The sequence below is a fragment of the Sturnira hondurensis genome, unplaced genomic scaffold (assembly GCF_014824575.4).
Source record: "Sturnira hondurensis isolate 20B ecotype Veracruz unplaced genomic scaffold, ASM1482457v3 Scaffold0011291, whole genome shotgun sequence".
Lineage (NCBI taxonomy): Eukaryota > Metazoa > Chordata > Mammalia > Chiroptera > Phyllostomidae > Sturnira > Sturnira hondurensis.
In genome coordinates this window covers 4,642,990-4,666,568 of record NW_028083922.1, presented here as the reverse complement: position 1 = coordinate 4,666,568, position 23,579 = coordinate 4,642,990, and the positions used below count along the sequence as shown (strand labels likewise).

The following is a 23,579-nucleotide window of genomic DNA, read 5'->3' as shown; positions in this document are numbered from 1 at the left end:
ATTGGAAACCAAAATACCCACATTATATCTAGTACATTTCAACGCCACCACAAGAAGGAAAGGTCCTCTCAGTTTTGAAACTCGTAATCTCCAGCAGGAAGGTAATAGGACCCAGCAGCTTGTCCTTAGTTTGTGTGATGGCTGTGCATGAAGCTCCTGTATGTTGCAACCTTGCTCTGCACATTCTCATGGTAATTGAGGACTGAGAGACAAGGGGGGAACTTGTCTCCCTCTTCCCTCTCTTGCTTCTCAAATGGTCCCCCTCAACAACTGACCCTTTGCATCAGCCCACAGCACCCCAAACCTTCCTTGTCAGGACAGTTTTCATGCCCACAATTAGCATGCAAAATCTGTATCTGGACATGCTAGAACCATCTGGATTATCCCCCTGTTGACAAACACATAGAAAGGATGGCTTAACACAGACTCATTTCTACTCATTTATCACCCACTAATTTTTAAAAGCCTTTTAAAAATGAAAAATCACATATGTGTAAAGGAATATTTTATATACATGTGAAGTATAAGAAATAACAATTTGACCAAAGAAATTAAACATGTCTTACATATGTGAAACCCTTAATCAATTTTGTAATTCTTTGGTCATTTCTTCATTTCATAATATACTAGAAGCCTTACAAAATGGAAGTACTCTGGGAGTTTCCAAGTCCTGACAGGCCACACTTTACAGTGCTATTATATATATCTAGAACTAAATAAATATTCATGCTGAAAGTGGAGTTTTCTATCTTAAGTGATAAAAGTTAAAGGTATATGCCCTATTTCACTATTAGGAGCTAACACTTGATCGCTGTAAATGAAAATAATCCTTGCATTTTAAAACTTTTCAAGGGAATCAGATCTAGTTCCCTCCTGTTTCCCATCCCTCATTCACACATTAAATGTTCTTGCACTCACTAGGAAGGGCCATTTCTGCAAAATTAATCAAACACAAAATTCAGTGTTCCTTGCAAATAATTTTGGGATATTCCATTGGGAACTTTTTAGTCTGAATTTTCATATTTCCTGTGAAGAGACTCACAGGTTCCAAATTCACAGTCTTTTCTCTTTTAGTGAAGAACAATATAGCAAAACTGCTATACACAGAATCAGTGACAATGTATATCTAGCAAGACGCTTTGCTGGAAATGTCATCATTAAAATCAAAGATGGCAAAGTGTAGGAATACAATTCAAATATAGCAAATAAAAAGTAGCATTTATAATGCTGTAAGAAGCAGCATAGCAATTGATTTTCTGATTTTGCTAAAATTAAAAAAAAATTCTGAGATGGAAAATTAGAAAACATTCACAGTTCTCAATACATCTCAGTAAAGCAAGAGATGACAAATCTCACTTTTGAAGCAAGTCAGTGCTACTGCTCTTGATGGCAGTGAAAAACTCATGTTCAATGTCTAAGTAAACATCCTGAAATCTATATTTTCTTCTGTAATGGCTTTTCTAAACATACAAAATAACTGGAATTCCCACCCTGGCCTTGGTATTATATTTCATATCAGCTTTTCATTCTATAAGATGCTGCTGCTGTTATTCGTCCTATATGCATGAGAGCTCTTCTGACCATTGATGGCTTTATCTGCACTTCTCAATTTGGGCATTTGTTCAACTAGAGTCACACAGACGTGGCCTGTGCACTGAATCCTACGATCAGAGGAGTTCCATTTGGCCAGCTTGGTGTAGGACATTTAGATGAAAATGCCCGGGAGGCAAGTCATAAACAGGCTAAAGCTAGAGATTTGGGAGTCAACAAAATATTTAAAGTCACAGGCAGGGAGCATGTCTCAAGGGGGAGCATGTGGTACAGGAAGATCTTAGGACGCATGTGTCCAAATCATTAGGTAGCTAATAAAGATTTAGGAATTAAACAAGGGCCTGGGAAATGCAATGTACTCGATTAATAATTTCTATTACATCTAGAGTGAAAAAGACTATTCTATTTCCATGGAATTCCACCTCCAGAACTCTCCAGCAAGAAAGTAAGTGATGACAGTGAAATCCCTGTCCTCGGTTCATATTATATCCCCGAGTGGAAATCATTCTATTTCAATACATCACATTCTCACTGAGTCCCATGTTTAGTGAATGATGAATGCAAGAGAGTTTTCACAATCTGGCTGGTGGCTTGATGCGTTCTGTTAGCAAAACACAAAGAACTACCAGGACAGGAGAGCAGCCTTTCTTAAGTCACCCCAAGTGTAACCATGACTACAGCATATTTTCCTAAATTGGTGAGTTTTCTCTTAAGAAAATATCAATTCATTCCAGTGCTGGACTCATATTGAGGTTTTGTAATGTCTCTAATCAACAAAATTTGCCTTGATATATGTTGAATCATTTTCTTATTCACAGGATCGAACCAAAATGACAAATTCTCAATTTGACTGTCAATACTGCACAGTGTCACTTCTTGGGAAGAAATTTATGCTAAAGGACGGCAATCCGTACTGCCTTTCCTGTTATGATCGTGTCTTTTGTAACTATTGTGAGGAGTGCAAACAAGCAATTGAATCAGATTCCAAGGTAGGTCTTACCTCAGTTCGCAGAGTTATTGCATATGAACAGCAGACAAAAGCTCTGGATGGCCTCTTTCCTTTAGTTAACTGTCGGTGTTCTATTGTGCTGCCGTGGGGTATAAGGATCTTTAGACTCACCATCAATCAAGTTCCAAGCACTGTGCTCAGCACTATGAAATATAACATATATTTTAATCTTCACAATGACTTTAAGAGATAGGTTAGGGTGCTAAATATTAGAGAGGTTATCTGTCCAAAGTTACACAGATAAAATGTTGCATTGCTTCTGAAATCACAGGAGTATAAATGAATAAATGCACAGATATTGGATTTGCACATATTCAAAAATCAATATCTTTTAAATTTCAAATCAGCCTCAGTCACCCCTATCCTGCCCTGATACTGTCACATGTACAGTTCATTCCTCCCACAAAACACATTATTGTATTTTTTTCTTATTTCTCATCTTTTTGGTTTTTGTCTTTTTTTTTAGTTAGGTGGTATTGAGATTTAGTTTAGTTAAGTGTCTAAATACCAATAAGATATGTCCATCTAAAAGTAAAGATTGTTCCATGAAAAACCTTTCTTGTTTGCAAAAGGAAGATAGAGAAAACTTGAAGAAAGAGGAGACGGTTCATTTATTTTCCATCTGTCTTTGGTGACCAACCCAGAAAGCCCAAGCTGTCGCTCTTAATGGTCCAGGGTGTCTCCTCTCTACAATATCAATAGCAGCTTTCCCTTGGCTTACCAGCACAACCTACTGGCACTGGAGTCCTAGGAGTGTTGGTTGTGTCTTATACAATAGCCTGCTTTATCACAAACACATTTAATTAACTTCTTCACTGTCTCGAAGGATCTTTGTTACAAAGGCCGGCACTGGCACGAAAGATGCTTCAACTGCGCCAAGTGCAATCACTCTTTGGTGGAAAAGCCTTTTGCTGCCAAGGATGAGCGCCTGCTGTGCTCGGAGTGCTATTCTAACGAGTGCTCCTCCAAGTGCTTCCACTGCAAGAAGACCATCATGCCTGGTAAGATCAAAGGCTCTCTAACTGAAGCTGCAACGCTTTGAGCTAAGCCCAAGGGTGGGGAGAGTATAGCAGCCAGCAACCAAATCCTGCTTCTGAGAAAAACACCTTTGTTGTTATCTCTTGCTGTTATCTATGTTACACTTTTAGGCCAGCACTAATTCTCTCTGGTTTGATCCTCTTCTCAATCTGTATAGACAGCAACGTAAAGAACAAGATTCTCTTATTTTCTTATTAGGGATTCAAAGACTTTTTGGGAGATCAGAACTGTAGATCATCAATCTCAGGAGACAGTTCCCTGGCATTCCTAATGTTCCTATATAACATGAACTAATTTATGTGAACCACATGCAGCCTTGAAGTCAGAGTCCCTACTTATAATACTTTCAGATCTCAAAATTGTAGCTTTTAGAGCACAAGGTTGTCAGTGGAAGTGGGATCAACCATCATTGTGGCAGAGCGCTGTATATTTTTTTAGATAAATGTGTTGGAAAAGAACAAAACATTATTTTTATGAGGGCAATTAGTTTATTATCTTAACTTTAAAATAGATTTTTAAGTAATTTGATGTATCTTCGCTTAAAAGAAAATAAAGTTATGCTTGATTTGTACTAACAGGTTCTTACTTTTGGGGTACAGGTTCCCGCAAAATGGAGTTTAAGGGAAACTACTGGCATGAAACCTGCTTTGTGTGTGAGCATTGCCGACAGCCAATAGGAACTAAACCTTTGATCTCCAAAGACAGTGGCAATTACTGTGTGCGGTGTTTTGAGAAGGAGTTTGCTCCCTACTGCAGCTTTTGTAAGAAGGTAATTGTCTGAAGAGAATGAAGCTTATGGAATCTTCCAGATCACTCTGCTTTTCTAGCTGCATTATACATTTGAAATGAATTGATGCTACCATATTATTGCTGTCTGTATACGTTCATGCTGGTGTGAATTCCAGTGTGTCCAGCCTATGTCTGGGAGCTTGGCCTTCTCTCCTCATCACCATAAAATTCCACCCAGACATGATTTCATCTTCCGAAATCTCAAGTGACTTGATATTCCAGTTGTACTCCCTGCTTTATACTAGATACCATGTATTCTGGTAGAGAACACACATCTCTCTGTGAACAAAATATCGCAAAGAAAATAATTTTCAATCCATATAATTTCAGAGAAATACAGATTTCTCTCGAAGAGTGATAAAGTGCACCAATTATAAAAGAGTTTTACTTACTCACATTGTGTCTCAGAAATGCAAATGTTTTCTTGGCTTAAAGATGTCATGTTTCTAGAGAGCAGAGAGGTAGGCTCAAGAGAGTGGCAGGATCATCAGGGAGATTCATGAGACAGAAAGAGGCTGGACGCTCTGAGTGGCTTCCCTCCCCTCCAGTACCGGAAAGTATCATGCAGGGCCTTCTGACTTGGATACCCCGTTCAAACGTATTTTCCCATAGAAAAAAAAGTAAAATTTTTCAAGTAAACTTTGTCTAGTTCTTTCTTACCTTCTAAGTTTCTTTTTGTGGAAGTCACTCTAGCACTTTGATAAAACCTGTCTCTAGTCCATAAGACATGTATATTGATGTTCTCAAAGAAATCCTTGACCTGTGAGGCACCATAAGTTTAAAATAGAACTATAAATTGTGACAAGTAAGCTAAATCATGAAAATACATTGGATTAGTACAATGATTTCTAAACACTTCTAACCCATGGATAACTGTGGCAGATCTCTTCAGACTGTCTGTGTACTTGCATCTGGACAGCTAGAAGGCTCTTTGCCACTTTCTCTAAATGCATGTGTGAACATACATGCACACAAACACACACACAAAGTAATTATATAGATGTAATAAATTACATATATTATATAATAAATATTATATATATATATATATATATATATATATGTATAAAATACTACTGCACCTGAGGAGGCATCAACCCCTAAGTTGTAATTCTTAAGTTATACTAAAATGATGGTTGAAAATTACAAATGATAGTACCATGACATTCTATACCCGGGGACTTCCATTAGGCTGCCAGAAACATGACTTAGAAAATGACTTTAATGGCCACAGCCAAACCCTATAACCCTGTGGCAGCTGAAGCTCCCAAAAGTCACCAGAGTCAACAATATCCATTTAGAAACAAAAATGGATTTATCTCACTATTTTGAGGAACAAAAAAGTGGGCTATTTTAGGCTATTTATTAAAGATTTACCCTAAAATAGTAATGAGACTTATGGAAAATATCTTAAAGGCATTTACTGGGGACAGGACATAAAGTTTCTGTGACACTGTAAGGCTTCAGAGGGGAACTTCTCTAGTTAATCACCTGCCAAGCGCTGCCTGGGGCCAAACCATGGGTACTTCCCAGCCTATGGGAGCTCCCAGCCTATGGGAGCCTATGGGAGCTCCCAGCCTATGGGAGCCTGTCCTATATTTAGGCCATAATTTGAGGCCACCCAAAATTTATGAAATGTTTATATTGGGTCATAGACAGATCATGGCATGCCAGGTTATTTTCTATTTCGTTTTTTAAGCCACAGGTCCTTTAAGGAAAGGTGGACATGAATGTTTCTCATCAAGACGATCCCAGCTAAAGAGAAACAATTCGTTTCAACCCAGCCAGAGAGCAAATATATAAAACAGAACAAACAGGCAAAACTAACTGACAGTCAAACCCTTAGAACTTTTTTCATAGGCTTCATTTCGTAAAACTAAAATTTATTTTCTGCCACACAACAAGTAACCTCAAACTATGAGAGCTTTGAATTCAAGCTTCTCAAGATTCCAATAGGGTAGTCTGCGATTCATCAGCTGTCATGTACAGGGTGTAAAATCATTGTGTTTCCACTTTGTCAGAAAGAAACTTGATCTAAATCTTGGAAATAATCAGTGGTAAAAAACAAAGCCTGGATATTAGATTCATTTTAGCCCACCTGCCTCTTCAAAAGGAACATAATCACAAGTAGACTATTTTTTGATTGTCATGAAATTCCTTTTTAAAATTTAATCTTTATTGTATTTTCCCATTACCATTTAGTCTACTCATTTCCCCTCCCTCCAAGAATCACCACACTATTACCCACGAGTCCTTTCTCCTTTTTGCTCAATTCCTCTGCCCCACCCCCAGCTGTCCTCCTCCTCTCCGTCTACGGGTCTGTCCCCGTTTTCCTTGTTAGTTCAGTTTGTTCATTAGAGTCCACATATGAGGGAAATCATATGGTATTTGTCTTTCTCTGCCTGGCTCATTTCACTTAACATAAAGTTCCCCCAGGTCCATCCACACTGTCAAAAAGGGTAAAAATTTCTTCTTTTTTTTTTACAGATGAGTAGTTATTTTATTGTGTAAATGTCCCATAGTTGTTTTATCCACCCCTCTACTGATGGACACTTTGGATGCTTTCATATCTTGGCAATTGTAAATAACATTGCCATAAACATAAAGGTGGTTATGTTCTTTTGAATTAGTGTTCGAAATAGACATTTCTCCAAAGAGGACATACAGATGACCAACAGACATATGAAAGGATGTTCAACATCACTAATTATTAGAGAAATGCTAATGAATACCACAATGAGATATAATCTCACACCTGTCAAAATGGCTGCGATCAATAATCCAACAAACAGTAAGTGCTGGTGAGGATGTAGAGAAACCCTTTTGCACTGTTAGTGGAAATGCAGATTGGTGCGGCCACTATGGAAAGTAGTGTGGAGATACCTCAAAAATGAAAAATGGATCTGCCCTTTGACCCAGCAATCCCACTTCTGGGAATCTATTAGAAGGAACACAAGCAAACTCCTTTTAATGTTCCAGTGTGCCTTCTCCCTAATTAAACAGTCTTTGTGGTGTGTATATTTTTATTTTGCTGTGAACACATTTCTCCAAGTTTGGATCTCTTAAGCATAGCCTGCTAATCATCTGACCAAACAAATGAAAGGCCTCTTGAACCCTGCTGAGCCTCATGTACGGCATTTGAAGGCAGCAGGAAGTATTTTAAACTGTTCCTGTTCACGCACATCATTATGTTTCTCATTTACTTAGTATAGTTTTTCTTTTTTTTAGGAAAAACAAAATTTTTAAAGACCTTTAATTTTTTAGATATTTGTTGTTAGATTTTAAAATGTCTTTAGAATAATTGTTTAAAAGCCTTCTGTCACAGACGAATAACATTTTTTAAATCTGTCAATGATATGATTGATGACCTAGAATAGGCTGTATACATTTTTGTATGTAGTTAATTTAAATGCAAAGATTATCCGAGCCATCTCAGATACAACGTTGTGTCAGTCATTCTAAGACTTGAACACATTCCAAGTCCCACATTTGCTGAAAGTCAATAGCGTGGTTCCGAAAGATGCTATGACTTGAAAATTGTTCCACAGGAAGAATTGTCCAGTAGTCACCCATCTGATTCTAAATAAAGATACCTCTGCATTTTAAAAAGTAGAATCCATGGATTAAACTGGTTTAGAAAAATATTATATTACAGAAGAATAATAACCATCTCTGACAAAACAATAACACGTCACACATTGAGGCTCAGTGGACACCCAGTGTTCCTTACTTTGAGTCCTGAAGTGGAAAACTCACACAGATGCCTACAGTAGTCCTTTTGTGCTAGATGTCACCCTGGGATTTCTTTCCAAACACGTCTTCTTCTTGGTGTTCATTCATTTATTCACTCGACATGAACTTAACTATCTACCATTGCAAAGTTATCTTGCCTCAGTATTGTAATAATGTTTAAGCACACAGGCTGTAGAGTCAGATTGTGCAGATCTGAGTGCCAATTCTGTGTAACCCTGGCAAGTGACCCCCACTCTAACCCCAAGTAGTTGCTCGTCTTTTAAAGGGTAAAGGTAATAATCTCCACTGTGTAGAGATGTTGAGAATAGTTAGAGGTCATTCCTTAGCTGAGGACTAAAAAAACACTTAAGAAGTTTTAGTCAAAATCAGCAGACAATGGGGCTTATCAATTCCATTCAAAGTTGTTACTGCTGGATACTGTGGAACATGGAATAAGCTGTGGGGGGTGGGGGGCTTTGTTTGCTTGTTTTTAGCCTCCTTAAAAGGTAAACTTGTAACAGGATAGAAAATGTCTTAGTTCTAATGGCAGATCTTTGAAGACCAACAACAAAGTCACAGAAAGATGAGCAAAGGAAGCTACAACCAACTTTCTTTTTCATCTTTCTGGATCCATTAAGGCCCTCTTCTTTTCTGCTCCATTGTGGGAGAAAAACTAGGATATGTATCACCAGTTCCATTTAATCCCTATAGCTTCCTGCTTCCCATAGCAGTTCCAAAACGTCACAGGAAAAGGACAGCCTGACACAGAGTTGTCAGGGAGCCCGAAGAATCACTTGTGGACGTAGAATCACAACACGGCCCCCACAGTTACGACCTTTTTTGTGATCCTTTGGCAGGTGATAACTTCAGGTGGGATAACATTTCGTGACCAGCCATGGCACAAAGAGTGCTTTCTGTGTAGTGGCTGTAGGAAAGAGCTCTGTGAAGAAGAGTTCATGTCCAGAGATGGTTATCCATTCTGCCTGGACTGCTACGACCACCTCTATGCCAAAAAGTGTGCGGCCTGCACCAAACCCATTACCGGTAAGTCTTAATACAGCCCTCCCACGAGACAGCTGTGGCTATGTTAATGCTGTATAGTTCATTTCAACAATGCAAGATAAAAAATGGGTAAGCTTTTCCTTATGTTCCTTTTTGAGATAAACGCAAAATGTGTAAATACAAATATTACACGGACCATTCAAGATAAGTATAGTATAATTAGGGTCACTATGTTCTGTAGAGAGTAATTAATGCTAAACCTAATGGTACTGATGCTCAATTAAAGTAATAGTTCAGAGAAAGAAGAGAACAGGATGAACTGAGAGGTTGGAGAAGATCTTCATGGGGAAGCCTGATCTGAGCCAAAACTTTTAAGGATTTGAGTGGGAGGGAGGGGTACTTGGAAATCAAAATCCCGCTTAATTCCAAACCTGGGTGAAGGGGACTTAAAATGGGAAAAGTTTTCATTAAATGTAGGTATTGTATAAAAACCCAAGGCTATACTCATTAGGATAAATTGGAATTAATTAAACTTCATTTTAATATGAAGTTTAACAAATGTACTCTCTTTACTCTCTCTTCCCTTGCCGTAAGTTTTAGATATGAATAGATGAAGTAAAACAGGTGGTCCTTCTCCTGAAGAAACAAAGTACTTGTGACGTGATTTGTGAATAACATAGGTGGTAAATCACTGTGTTAAGTAGATTGTCAAGGTAAAAAAAAAAAACACACGATTTCCTCTGGGACCCTCCTAAAATGCTTCTGCTACACAGTAAAAGAACTAACGCTAACATGGCCCATGAGAAACCCAGCAGCTATTCTTTTGGGCGATTTATTGTCACTGAATAAGGTGGAAGAACTCCCCGTCCCTAGGAATCTAAGATTATATTTTCTCTTTTAGTTTATGTAACATTCAGATCATTCTATCCCTCCCCTTCTCCTCCATCCTTAAGTACATCACAGCATGAAAGTTGAATCTTCATGAATCTGTGAAGAAGGAGGACAGTTTTGCCGCACACCCAGCTTGGCAGGCTTCGACTGCCTTGCGAGTGGAGACAGAGAGTTGCCTGCGTACACAGAGTCCAGCCCTACTTGTCTCCAAGGGGCAGCACATTTTTCAGAATCTAACAGTGGCCCTCAGGATGCATCAGGCCAGCAGGCTTGTTTTGTTTGGCCTGCACATGTTTGGAAAGAGTATAATGTTATGTAACGTAAAATCCCGTCAGGGTGAGCAGACTGCCCCTACCTTCTAGAGCCAGCTCACTGTGTCATGGAGCTAAGTGGCCGCCCCATCATTTAGGGGGTGTCCTCTCTGTTCCTCACAACTTGTTGTCATCACTCAGCTACACCCTCCTTCAGCCCTTTCAAGGACTTGCTTTGGCAATCCCATACAATCAGACTCCAAAGCTGGAATTCTCCAAAGCGTAGACTCCGCTCTACCTCTTGCCCTTTCCACATCTGCAATTCCTACAGTCAAGAGAAAAAGCCAGTGTCTTCACTGATTTTATCTAGAAAATAAGGTATACAGAAATGCAATAGTATCTGGACCTCCAAAATCTACTTGGTAGGATCTGCAATCACAACCGAACAGATTCAGTCAACTTATTCCAGAATGCTTTTCTTGAACTAGTCACAAAAAAGGTGAGGGGAGGGTTTCCATGAGGAAATGAGAAAATTAAATGACTCAAAAAGGATTTGAAAACTTTCTGGGGAATGAAATGGCAAGTACTCATCTGCAAAGAGTCCACATGAGCCCTGAACTTGACGAGGTTCAGTTCTGACGGATGACAGATTTTTTCTCTCACGGACAGTTGCAGGCCAATCACTGAGCCCAGCTGTTTAAGGTTCAGACCACAGCAAAAGCACAGGGTTCTGCATGTAGCAGAAGGATGATCAGAAACTAGAGATCTGACCCAAAAGTAAACCAAATGGAAGACTGTGTATTTAACTTAGAATGATCAGTCTTTTACTAATTATCTTAATCTTCTTTTGGCTCTGTGACTGAGAGATACCAGAGACTAAAATAAGACTTCAAGCTCACTTCAATATTTTTTATCTAATTCTTATACATACATATAAGTCCTACAGCAGTACTTTTTTAAAATTGAACTATTTTTAACTAATGTATCACAGGGAATTCTCATAATGCCATATATTTATCTTCTGAAAGCTGCATATTCATGCAAATAATATGTGTCCCTAAGGAACTAGGTTGGAATGTTTTCAAAATACTACCATATATTAACTAAATATGTAAGTCCTAAAATATACTTTTTAATCCCATCACAATGAATTTGAGTCATCTGAACAAACTCAAGGTTAAACTATGTACTTTTTCTCCTCCTCTAACATAGAACTAATTCTCAAACTTTCTAGGGTGAATGATAGCTGATGTAGTGAGCAATGCCCTGGACCAGGGATTAGATGGCCTCAGTCATGCCCCTGTCGCCACCTAGTGTGTGACATCCAGTGAACAGTCACGCCCAAAGTCCTCATGAGCCTCATTTTTGAAATAAGAAGTTGAACAGGACCACATTTGAACTTTCTTTCACTTCTCTTAGTTTTGACTCAAGGAGTTTCAACTATAATTTCTTCAGTAAGGGGTACTAATGTTTTGAGTTATGTTTTTTACAAAAGATAAATTCAGGGCTAATTTGGTGGAGTTGAGAGCACAGGCTCTGAAACCAGATGGCCCAGGGTCAAATCCAGATCTGCCACTTACCAGCTGGGGTATTTGGGCAAATGGTCAAATCTCCCTGTCAATTTTTGTGTGCAAAGTGGGGTTGGTGATACCACCTACAGTGTGAAGGTGAGGCAAGAGCTGCATGAAGTAATAGGAGGTAAAAGGTTTAGAATATTGATGGACTCATTTTCAAGTGCTCAGTGAATGTTAGTTCTTGTTCTACTGAATGTTCAGGAATAGATAAATGAAGCCAGATAAGAACAGGACCTGTTTCCTGGATGACATTCTTACTGCCAAGGACACTCACAACCCAAGGGAGTAGGTATATCTAAAATTGAAGACAATCATAAACATCATATGTTGAGCCAAGCCTTTCTTAAATTCCTGCTACCAGTTGCTTCAGTTTTTCTCCCTCTTTGTAAAATTCTAGAAGAATTGTTTTTACATTTATCACTTGTAAAGGATTACCAATAAACTCAAGAAAAACTCATGAGCATCAAAGTGCTAGGTGTGTAATCATTAATTTTATGAACATATGAACAGAGATAGTTTTCATATAGAGAGAACATTATTCTAGTAGTAAGCTTATTAATGTTTTGAATAATGTTAAAAGGGTTAATTGGTTTATTATTTATTTATTAGAAAGTGATGATAGTATCATAAATAACATGCTACAAATTTAATCAAAGAAAGCAGAGCAAAATCAAATTCTTTGATTTATATAAAAATCAAAGAATTTGATATAAATATATCTATGACCTAGTAAATTATATGTAAAGACATCAAATAATGTTTCTAAGATGGAAATAAAAATTCATTCTAACAAATTAAGGAGCGCTTATCTGAAATAGAATGCTTATTCACTCTTTCAGCTTCACCATCCCAAATGGAATATTTGGAAATTCTATGTAAATTAGCACATGAGTTATTTTAACTTCACTCTATGGGTGACAAGAGGGTTTTCTCTAAGGCTTTTCTCAAGAGGATTTTCTCTTAGAGAAAACTTGGCAAATAAATAAAGACCCCAACACAAACTTAAGCTACCCCAACCCTTCCCAGTTCCTGAACGTTTCTGCTTTTCCGCAACTCCTCACAATCAATTCCTTGAACTGTGCCCTTAATTCATAGGAAGGATATAGAGATAGTGTCTCACTAAGACTCAGATTCTACCTTTCTTAGAAACACTGTGGGGCCCAAGTGAGGCCCAAGTGGTCTGACAAAGTACTTCTTGGAAACTAATCATTGGACCACCAGGTCTCAGTGATCAGATTCCCAGACCTTTGCCGCAGGCCTGGGCAAGAGCTGTCTCTGGGCAAGGTGATAAGGTCGGGTTAGGCTGCCTATGTGATAATCTGGATAAAATTCTCTATTCAGGGCTTTTGGGAATTGTGTCCCAAACTACACTATACCCATGGGACTTATACTAAGTAAAATTTAAACATGGAAAAAGAAGGGAGGGAAGAGAACTGAATGTCATCAAAACACTAGATGTGAGCCCAGGAAGTACACTTTTATTGTGTTTTATTCTAATGCTACCTCTCAGAAAACAGAGCACAAAGAAAGGACAAAGGTATCTGTACTTTATCTCTTCCCACTGCACTGCACCACTCTGCCTTATCCATCCTAGCAGTCCTGATCTGTCTCCCAAAACATGTGTTTTTTATATCCAAATGCTACCTACTTGTGTAATTATGGAAAAATTTACTGGAACTCAGACTGGATCTCAACGGTGGAACTAGCTTTACGGGTGACATGCCCAGATGGACACAAAACCATAGGGGCGCATTCTTTTTTTCCGTCACTTGCCTCAATATAGTCCTGCTGCATCTCCAGTTCCTGAAAGCGTTCCTGATAGAATGCTCAATCTATCCACTGAAAAAAAAGATTATTCTTTTTTTCCAATTCCTTTACAGGTCTCAAGGGTGCCAAGTTCATCTGCTTTCAGGACCGCCAATGGCACAGCGAATGCTTTAACTGCGGGAGGTGCTCAGTCTCCTTGGTGGGGGAAGGCTTCCTGACCCAGAACAAGGAGATCTTCTGCCGAAAATGTGGCTCTGGGGTGGAGACTGACATCTAGAAGGAGACGGTCCTTCCCTGCCTAGAATCCACCTTGCTTTTGTTCTCACTAAACCCAGAAGTTGGTTGAAGTCCTATTTCTGACTTAAGTTTTAGAAAATATTAATGTAGAGTTCATAACAGAAGGCTTTGGCAAACATTCTGATTGAACTGTATTACAAGAGCACAAAAAAGCACAGTTTAACAGAAAGGAATATATGCTAATTCACAAAGGCACCTTTCCTTGCAAAATACTGCACTCTGCTGTTAGAAACATAGAAAATTATGTCTTTATTGTAATAAGGTATATGACCTATACAAAGAAGTCATGGAAGTTATTACTGAAGACAGATGTTTCTCAAAGGTGCAGAGTAAAAACGGAATTAGAGATCAAATTAAAAGGCATAGGTTTGCATTCCTACTGAGCCAGTTTTACATAATGTAATATGAACAGTAGGACGACAGCGATCAGGGAAAACTGATAAGCAATCATCATGTGTAAGAATTCTGTCATTTTATCTTTCTTTTATTACTCACACATACTGACTTGGACACCAAAGCTGCAATTTGCCCTCGGCCACACTGCTTCCACAGCGGGTTGGTGCCCATGTTTCAGCAGCGGAATCTGAGGCTCGTAGGCGCTGTGGCTCTCGTATGTTAGAGGTACAGGGGGTCCTCCCTACCTGGGGATAGTCAACCCACAGGTTTCAACACGTTTTGTATTAAATGTGCTTTCAAAGCCCACATGATTTTTCTAAAGGCTTACTTTCTTTCATGAAAGAAAATGTCTATTCTTTCAAATGGGCTAACCAGGATAATCATTGTCCTCAAAGGCAAACCTTTAAAGTAAATAGATCATTAAATCATCACTTGTGGAAATGAGTTTTAGGGAAGGGATTGAGTGTTGGAACACGACTTTCATCCAGATATCTAAAGGCATAATAGAATGCATAATTAGCTCTGAGCCTCATGCATTCTGACTTCTAAAATTACATTGATGATTAATGGAAGACCATAAAAGCGGGCTTTAAAGACAGCTAGTAATAATAAGAACTGAAAAAGAACAATTCACAGCTGGTGATTCAGGACCCGGAGAGCCACACAAGCTCTAAGGGAGCCCTCCCACCCTCCCTCCACACCCGCGCTGCTGTGCCGCCCGCGCCGCCCTCCCCACCCATGACGACCGTGCCCCAGAGGTGCATTCACAGCCCAAAGCAGCCGTTCTACAAATAAGTCCATTTTATTGGTCATAAGGGAAGTAATAGACTTCTGGTGAAGTCTAGCTGCCCCTGGACAATATTTTTCCCATTGTGTGGGACAAATGGAAAGCAACCTCTGCTCCCTTTTTCAGTCCACTTGAGTGGGGTAGAGGGAGGTCGGGAGAAGAAACGCACAAAGGCATAACATTTTTATGTATCTACTCTCAGATTATAACATAGCATTAAACTTTCTGATTGAAATCTAATTATATGTTGTGGCTGATTACCATGATTAAAATAGCATCACAAGGGATCCAATTAAAATTGTTATGGAAACACAATTTTTGAAATAGTTTAAAATGCAAGGACATTTGGAGATGCTAACAATTTAGAGATCCTAATAAAAGGTCAGGCTACATACGTTATTTGAAAATAGTAATTGTCTGCCTTTTTTTTTGTAATAACAATGCCAAGGTCTTTTTTCCACATTCACTTTATAAAATGTAGGAACAACTATCAATTTTTTCCTGATTTGTTTGAAACTTCACATAAGGAACGAAGTATGCCAATTTTTCTGTGACCTAGAAAATAACAAAGCATGACATTTTTAGAAAGCCAAGGCATTCTAAGACTGGAAAGATACACAACATGTAACATTAACTCAGTTAACCAATTCTATATAAACATACAAAATGTAATGCTGTCTTAATTAAACAATTGGCATTATTGGGGCATTTTGCTGCGTGTAGGGGGCGGATCAGCCTTCAGTGGTGGTGCTGAGGCCAGGGGAGGGGCGGCCAGGCTCTGGAGCTGGGAATGTCAGATAAACACAGCTCATAAAAAGTGTCACGGACCTTATACTATAACCGATTTGGGGTCAGTCAAGGAAAAAGCTCTCTAAAGGCCCCATTTAAAGACGGAATTGGCGGCCTGGAAAAGCAGCAGGCTTCCAGGGATTCAAAGAGCCACATCTGCAGGGGTAGGAAGCACAAGCAAGTCCTGTGCTAAAAAGAGCCAGATGGCCTGGGCACAACAGAAACTGCCCCAGAGAGCAAGAAGAAATGAGATTGCTAAAAAGGAAAGAGTCAGATGAGAGGAGAATGTTAACTCTCCTTTACGTTTTATAAAATGTTTATATTTGACATAAGGTACAATAGAAAGTTATGAACTGTTCTTAAGTAAAAGAAAACACAGCAGAGTTTGAAAAAGATCCTGCTGAAGATTCTGTGTGGCCTAGAACTGAAGAGGGCGTGGCCTAGAACTGAAGAAGGCGAGGTCCACAGTTGAGGCCTCCTCATGCGTGCAGTTAGTGGCGATGCAAGTGAGAAACGATAGGTATCAATAAGAGCTATATCTGCAAGACAACAAATCAAAGTATTTCATGTTGTCATGTGATTAGAAATGACAAAAATGCAGAAAAGAATTTCTGCCTCCATGCTAACAGGTAGGGCGCCCAAGGGCTCCGTTTGCACCTTACCAATGCACAATCCAGACCTATTGGTTAAATGAAGTGTGACAATGCTACTGTTGTGAGTTCAAAACTTACGTAGTCAATATAACTATACAAAGAAAACTTCCTGTTGTATGCTGTACCACAAATGAAAAGTCAGCCCAAAAATACGTCTGATGTTACCATTTTTCATTGGTAGTGACACCATTTTTTAATTTAAGTAACATGTATTTTTAATCTACCTGACATACTAATAATCATATTTTAAATAAAAATGATTTATAGTTAATTGAGCCCATAAATTATTCTCAAAGGCATTTAGAGTTTTTACTTAATTTACAAATAGTTTTTACTTAATTTACAAATCATGATTTTCAAACATTTTTATGCTAAATAAATTTGCATAGTATATATTTCTGATATTAATTTTAGGTATTTAGTTTTTACATTAACTGTGTAGTACACAGAACAGATATGAATGATTTTGTAGTGTTTCTACTTCTTACATAAGGAGCACGATGACTTTCATCTTGTTGGCCTATCCAGTTCTACAACACCTAAACCATCTGTTCAGACAAAATTTCAAGGCTTTAATGAAAAAATGGCATAACTGAATTCTGTCTGATCCAAACATCAATGCCTGTCCTGTGAACCACATCTGTGGTTTTTCTTACAGTGATCAGCTTTTCTAAATATCCTAAACTAAGAATTACTTTACTTCTAATTATTATTTTTATGATTCTAAATACATTGTATCACAAGTAATTCACTTCAATCGAATTTTCCAGTTTTTACTGAGAAAGTATGTTAATTTCTTATTATTTTTATTTTGGAGGAACTGTTAAAAGTTTTTTTATTTTATCTAAAACAAAATTTATGTTTGTAACACAAGCCTTCGTGAAACTTAGCTGATCTACACTAGTTAAGTTCTCTCCAGAGTTGTACTGGACTATGAATTCACTGAATGTCAAAACATGTCTCACAAAGAAATATTTGGAAGAATATATATCACCAAATCTTTCTAGTTCATTTAAAAAATCACAAGGCTTTGAAGTATAATGAAATTCTAATGGGTACTCAAGTGGTGAACTTGGTGCCTTAGAATTGTGTTTCTTCAATGAGAGAGTCAGAAAATCAAGAGAAATTATACTTGCTAAGATATTACTTTTATTCTGAACACCTTCCCCCAGAAGCATCAGGCTTTTAGATCATTATTCTGCCAGAAACATTTCAAGAGCAGGCTGGGATAACTGTAAAGAAGTGTTTGAGGAACTTGGAGATCCTCTTTCCAGGGAGAGATAAGGGAGCTCTATCAAGAGTTGGGGAAAATGTTACAAGATAGATGGATCTTACTTCTCCAAAGTTACTGTATGTGGATTTTGTTACCCCAACATAACAAAGCAAGGATGCCAGAAGTCTACATTTGAAACATCCAATTGAAGACAACTTAAGAAATGAGTCCATCCACTCAGTCATTCATGTGTCTTCATAGATGTTCCTAAAAAGGCATCATCCTGAGGGAATCAGAGTTCTTTTTCAGAATTATGAATAGTCAGAATTTTCCAGATCTGGCTTTAGGACCAATATCCTATTAAAAATGGGGTTGGCGAAAACATTTTTCATTTGGGAGTCAAAAAGGAGGAGAAAGAAACAGAAAAGAGTCAGGCTCCAGCATGAGCTTATAAAAGGAAGAACGGGACTTATGTGTATTTGGAGTGGCTGGATTATATTTCTCTGTGGTTGAGAAGGGGAACAGCTCACTATGATAGAATTATGATCCATGTCACAAAGGAGCAGAGAGTATTTGGGTCAAATATTTTCCCACGAATGGTAATAAACTTACAAAGTAGATGTCCATAAAGGGTTCTCTGAATGAGAGACATTAATGAGCTCAACAGACATCCCTTCAATGACTCAGTGACATTAAATACTATTCCCACAACACACAGGAACAAAAATCAAATTTGATCGTTATGAAAGTTCACACACTGAATTCCAAAGGCTTATTCTTTCTTTATACAAATGACAGACTGTTCCTGATTTGTCTCTGTAGCATCATTTATGAAGCTATTTATCAAGAATTCCAACCCAAGCTCTCAAGAAATAATAGAGGGAGCATGGATAAAAAGAGAAGGAAAAAGAGCAGCGATTTTTAAAAAATGACATTCCTGAAAAATAGAAAATGAAATTGATCTTTAAAACCTCTGTTTCCCTATATAGTAAAAAATTTTCAAAACTACAAGATTATTCAAAGGAAGCAAAAAAAAGGGCAGAAGAAAAATTTTGACAAATTCTGGATTTAAGAATTACAATTTGGTATCCGTCACCTCGAGGGAAATTGACTTTCAGATGCTACCAATGGATACGCAGTCACCAATGTCCATAGTCTTCAACTTCCTATGCTGCTGTGGGGTATATTGCTATTGTCGGCCTACCCTTGTTCTTTCCAAATCTGATTGTAATCATTTCACTATGCATATGTATATAAAGTTATTGTTGTACACCTTAAATATGTATAACTTTTACCTTTAAAATAAAATAATTTTAAAATTAAAAATAAAATGCTCACTGGTGGTGGCCACCAGGTGGTGTTCAGAACAATGTTAAACACAGGTCCTCTCAAATAGTAAATAATGTTCAATATGTTTTCTTATGTTTATGAAGGTTTTTACATTCAGTACCTTTGACTCATCATTTCACACACTGCTGGGTAAAGCATTCCTGGAAGGCAACTTGAAGCCCTTAAATTTTTCATACACTTGGACCAATAAATTCCACTTTTTAAGAATTTAAACTGGGAAAATTCTAGGTGAGTTATACAAATATTTCAATACCAGTATGTTTATTGCAGTAGTGTTAAAAAACTAACAAGAAACCAACTTAAAGTTTCAAAATAAAAAAAATAAATTAATTCTAGTACCTATTTACAATGCAATATTCTAAAAGCAGACATTTAAAAAATTTAAGACTATTTAGCGACATGAAAAAAATATAAATGATATAACATTAAGTAGAAATATAGCATTGTAAAACAACATGTATGATATTATCCAATGTGGCTAAATTTATTAATTTGTGTGTTAAGAAAAAGTGCAAAAATATACAATAAAATATTAACATTAATAAAACAATAACATTATAACATAATAATACAATAACACTATAAAACATTAATAAAATATTAACATTCATGTTACAAAAATGTGGTTTCTACCAACAGCATCCACAACACCAGTCTCTCTTATGTCTCCTAGAGCTCACTGCTAAACCATCTTTTACACGTTTCTCTGAAACAGATATTCCCGACTATTCTCAAGCTTCTTGCCCTACATTCTTTCTGCCAGTAGACTCATCTAGTTTGATGATTTCACTGCCTTTTCTGTGTAGACAATTCCAAATCTACGTGTCCTGCTTTAAATCCTTTTCTGAGTTCCACATTCCAGTTTCTCTCCGTCCTCTGGGTAGCTGCAACTCCATGTACTGTGGACAGCCCGCAGCTCTGTTATCTTCCTTATAAATCCCACTCATCTTCTGGTGTTCCCCACCTTAGTTAATGCATTATCCAAACAGAGCCTGTAGAATTTATGTGTTGGGCACATAAAAAGTTGCTCAACACTATCAGTTATTAGGAAAATGCAAATTTAAACCACAAGATAGCATTTCACACCAACTCCAACGGCTATGACATACACGGCAGACAGTAAGTAACAAGTACTATTAGGAACAAGAGAAAGAGCGACTCGGGCCCACTGCTGGCTTGAGGCACCCATTTTAGAAAACAGTTTGGCAGTTTCTCAAAAAGTTAAATATAAAACAACTATGCAACCCAGGATTTCTACTCCTGGATAAGTATCTACCCAAGTGAAATGGAAATATATGTCTACATAAATGTTCATGTCAGCATTAATCATAACTGCCCCAAAGGAGAACAAGCATTCAACTGACAGATAGATAACAAAACTTAGTAGAGCCATACAGTGGAATCGAATTCAATCATAAAAGAATGAAGTACTGCTATGTGCCACAGCATGGAAGAACTTTAAAAACATGCTAAGTGAGAAAAGCCAGAAAAGGGCCACATTTATATGACATGTTCCAAAGAGGCCAACGAAGAGAGATTTGTGGCTTCCTGGGAATGGGAATTCCTTGTAAATGGGCATGAGGGGTCTTCATGGGGAAGGGGTGAGTTTTTCTAAAACCTTGATGGTGGTAGTTGCATGACTAGGTAAAATTACTAAAAATCTTTGAATTGTATAATTAAAATTAGTGAATTATGTGATATGTAAAGTCTTAGTAAAGTTGGTTTTTTTTTTTTCAATCTATCTTGGTTCTTCCCTCTCCCCAACTCCTTATATCTAAATTCTGTGACAGTGGTAAAAGCCACAATTTTAAAATTTTGCCTTGCAAGCTTTTTTTTTTGATTCCCCAAAATACTATTCCTTTTACTTTTTCTGTGACTAGGATTCTTCTCTTATCTACCTGTGAAATTTTAATCAATTAAAGTTACCTCCTGTGTGAAATCTTTACTAAAATGCCTTGGAAAACATTTGATCATTTTTTCAACTGCTTTTACAATTCTATGAGCAGTTTAAACAACTGGATTTATACCAAAGATAGGAATGAGGGGCCATGTAATTAAAAGATGATGCTGTTTGGAGCCAGAAACACTGGCGTCAGTTCCTAGGTGAGCCACTTCCCTGGTGTGCAACATTTGGTAGTTACTAGACTACCTGGGTCTTGGTTTTCCAACCTTTAATAGGGGTCTATAACATAAATTTCAAAAAATTTCTATGAACACTAAATAACAAAGCAATTTGCCTCAAATTTACCTAGAACATATCTAACTTATTAAAAAGTTATTAAATATCAATTACCTTCACCGTTCTTCCCGGCCCCACTCCACCCCTTGATCATGCATCTCATCATTTGTAAATCCAGTTCCTACCGAAATGTCTAGCACTTGGTAGACAAGCAATAAATACTTGCTGAATTTAATTCTAGTTGTGAATGTATCATTGCTACAATACTATTCCCCTCTGTTGATTGGCAATAACCATGATGAATGTGGAAATCCCTTTTGCTCCTCACCTTGATTGGGTCACATAAAGTCGCCCCTGTAAGAAGCAGCTAGACTGTAAATTAACACCTGTACCTTCAAGCACCTGCTCTGAACTTTTGAATTTTATATCACTGTTTCCTGTGGCCATAGACTCCTAATCTATACAGTAGTCTTCTCTCAACCAGCATTCACATGGGTATCCTGAGACATTTATTTTCAGGTTCGCTGGAGAATAACTGTCTGTACTGAAGTTTTTCTCTTCTTGGGCCCCAGGCATAGATTTTTGCCTGCACTTGCAGCTCTTAGGTTAAGTCAGACCATCTCCAATATGCCAGCTAAACTTGAAGTCAATCTGCCCAATAAATTTTGTATCATGTACTTACAGTTAGAAATGTAATTATACTTACTTGGCTCAAACTGCAAAATGCATCCTCTCTGTCACTCAAAAATGCAGACAATTTTCCTTTAACCTATTGCTGAGTATGTGTAGCTTTGGGCATCTCACATCCTCTTATCGTACCAGAACAGCATCCCTGGGAAGCCTCAGCCTCCCAGGGTACAGCATGTCTCTGGTTCCTCCTTATTGAGCTTCCCCACTCCTATTTCAGTGATCCCTTCTTCTCAATCTGCATTAATTCCCTCTGGATATAATTCAGACTATTTATATGATTACTTTGGATGGAATTCCAGAAAGTAAACATCTAGGCACATTTCTTGATCCATATTGCCTGCCTTTTAACCAGCACCCATGAATCTGCTGCCTGATGCCTCTATACCAAACTGTGTGGCTTCTCAGGATGGGATGATAAAAGTCTACACTAGCATACAGTCAGAGATAGGTCCTAAGATCGGAGGAAATAAAGCACTCTGGTTCCTTTTCAGTAATTCACATTCTTAGGTTTTCCATGAAATCTCTGTTTATCCCTCACAAAAAAAGGATGTTTCTAGCTGCTGAAAAGAAGCTTTGGCCAGTTTATCAGGAGAATAATATCAAAATGTACAACTATTTTGATTCCCAAATGCAATATATGGCTCTTTAATTTGTGGTTCACTTTCTTTTTTAAATTTCTAAAATTTATTTTTCAATTGCAGTGAGCATACAATATATTAGTTTCAGGTGTACAACACAGTGATCAGACATTTATATACCTTCCGAAGTGATCATTCCTGTAAGTCTAGTACCCATCTGACTACATACGTAGTTATTACAGTATTTTTGACTATATTCCCTAGGCTGCATTTTATAACGACATGACTATTTTCATGACTAGCAATTTGAGGTTCATTTTCTAATGTGAAATAATTGTTGACAATTCACATCTAATTATCTCCTTTGTAAAGAATTGCTATCCTTAAAGTAGGAGCAACCTCCCCCTCAAATACACCTGCTTCTAAGTGCAGGTGATGCAGGTAACTTTGCCTCATCCTCTTCACAATCCCTAAGGCAGCCTCAAACCCAGCCTCTGGTGTGAGAGCTCACCACGTCCCAGTAATGTAAAAAGTAGTACTTGTCCTTATTTTCCCCCAGAATCTAATAAAGTGGTACTTCTAATTATTCCCATTGGACTAACAAGGAAATTGAGGTTTAAAGAGGTAAAGTGATCGCTTTGACTCATTGCCATACAGGTGCGTGTGACCCCAGAGGCTACGCTGCCAGCTAAGCTAATAACACACTGGACGCACTGGGTCTCCTTTCCCCGCCGCAAGCCCGGTGTCATAATTTCCCATCCTTTCCCGAACACCCACTTCCTGCTGGGACCCGCTCTACCCCTGCTGGAAATGTTTTAAGTCTGTTTTCTCCTTTTCCTTTTTGTAGTTTAAGGCTTCATCACCTCTCACCTGGAGCCTTTAGATTGCCTCCTATTAAAATATGATTCTATGCCTCCAAGTTCTCGGGTCCTTGTATCTAACCTTCACACTTTCTCCACCAGATACATATTTCTTAAGTAGAACCTGACCATGGCTCCATCTTCCTGAGCAGCCTTTGCTGGTTCTCCGTTAGGTCCCCTCCA

At 38.0% G+C, this 23,579-nt stretch overlaps 1 protein-coding gene across 2 annotated transcripts in view; it reads left to right on the top strand.

Annotated features, from left to right (window-relative positions):
- The window catches only part of FHL5 (four and a half LIM domains 5), a 32,128-nt gene extending 15,383 nt beyond the window's left edge, over nt 1–16,745 (top strand). Inside the window, exons 2-7 of one of the 2 annotated variants that reach the window (XM_037059744.1) lie at nt 1,938–1,996; nt 2,370–2,540; nt 3,387–3,561; nt 4,198–4,367; nt 8,977–9,163; nt 13,718–16,745. In XM_037059744.1, coding sequence (XP_036915639.1) covers nt 2,382–2,540; nt 3,387–3,561; nt 4,198–4,367; nt 8,977–9,163; nt 13,718–13,881 — 855 coding nt within the window. In that variant the 5' untranslated portion in view covers nt 1,938–1,996; nt 2,370–2,381 and the 3' untranslated portion in view covers nt 13,882–16,745. The remainder of the gene's footprint in view (nt 1–1,937; nt 1,997–2,369; nt 2,541–3,386; nt 3,562–4,197; nt 4,368–8,976; nt 9,164–13,717) is intronic. The other variant, XM_037059743.1, reaches the window with a different exon arrangement.
- The last annotated feature ends 6,834 nt before the right edge of the window (nt 16,746–23,579 follow it).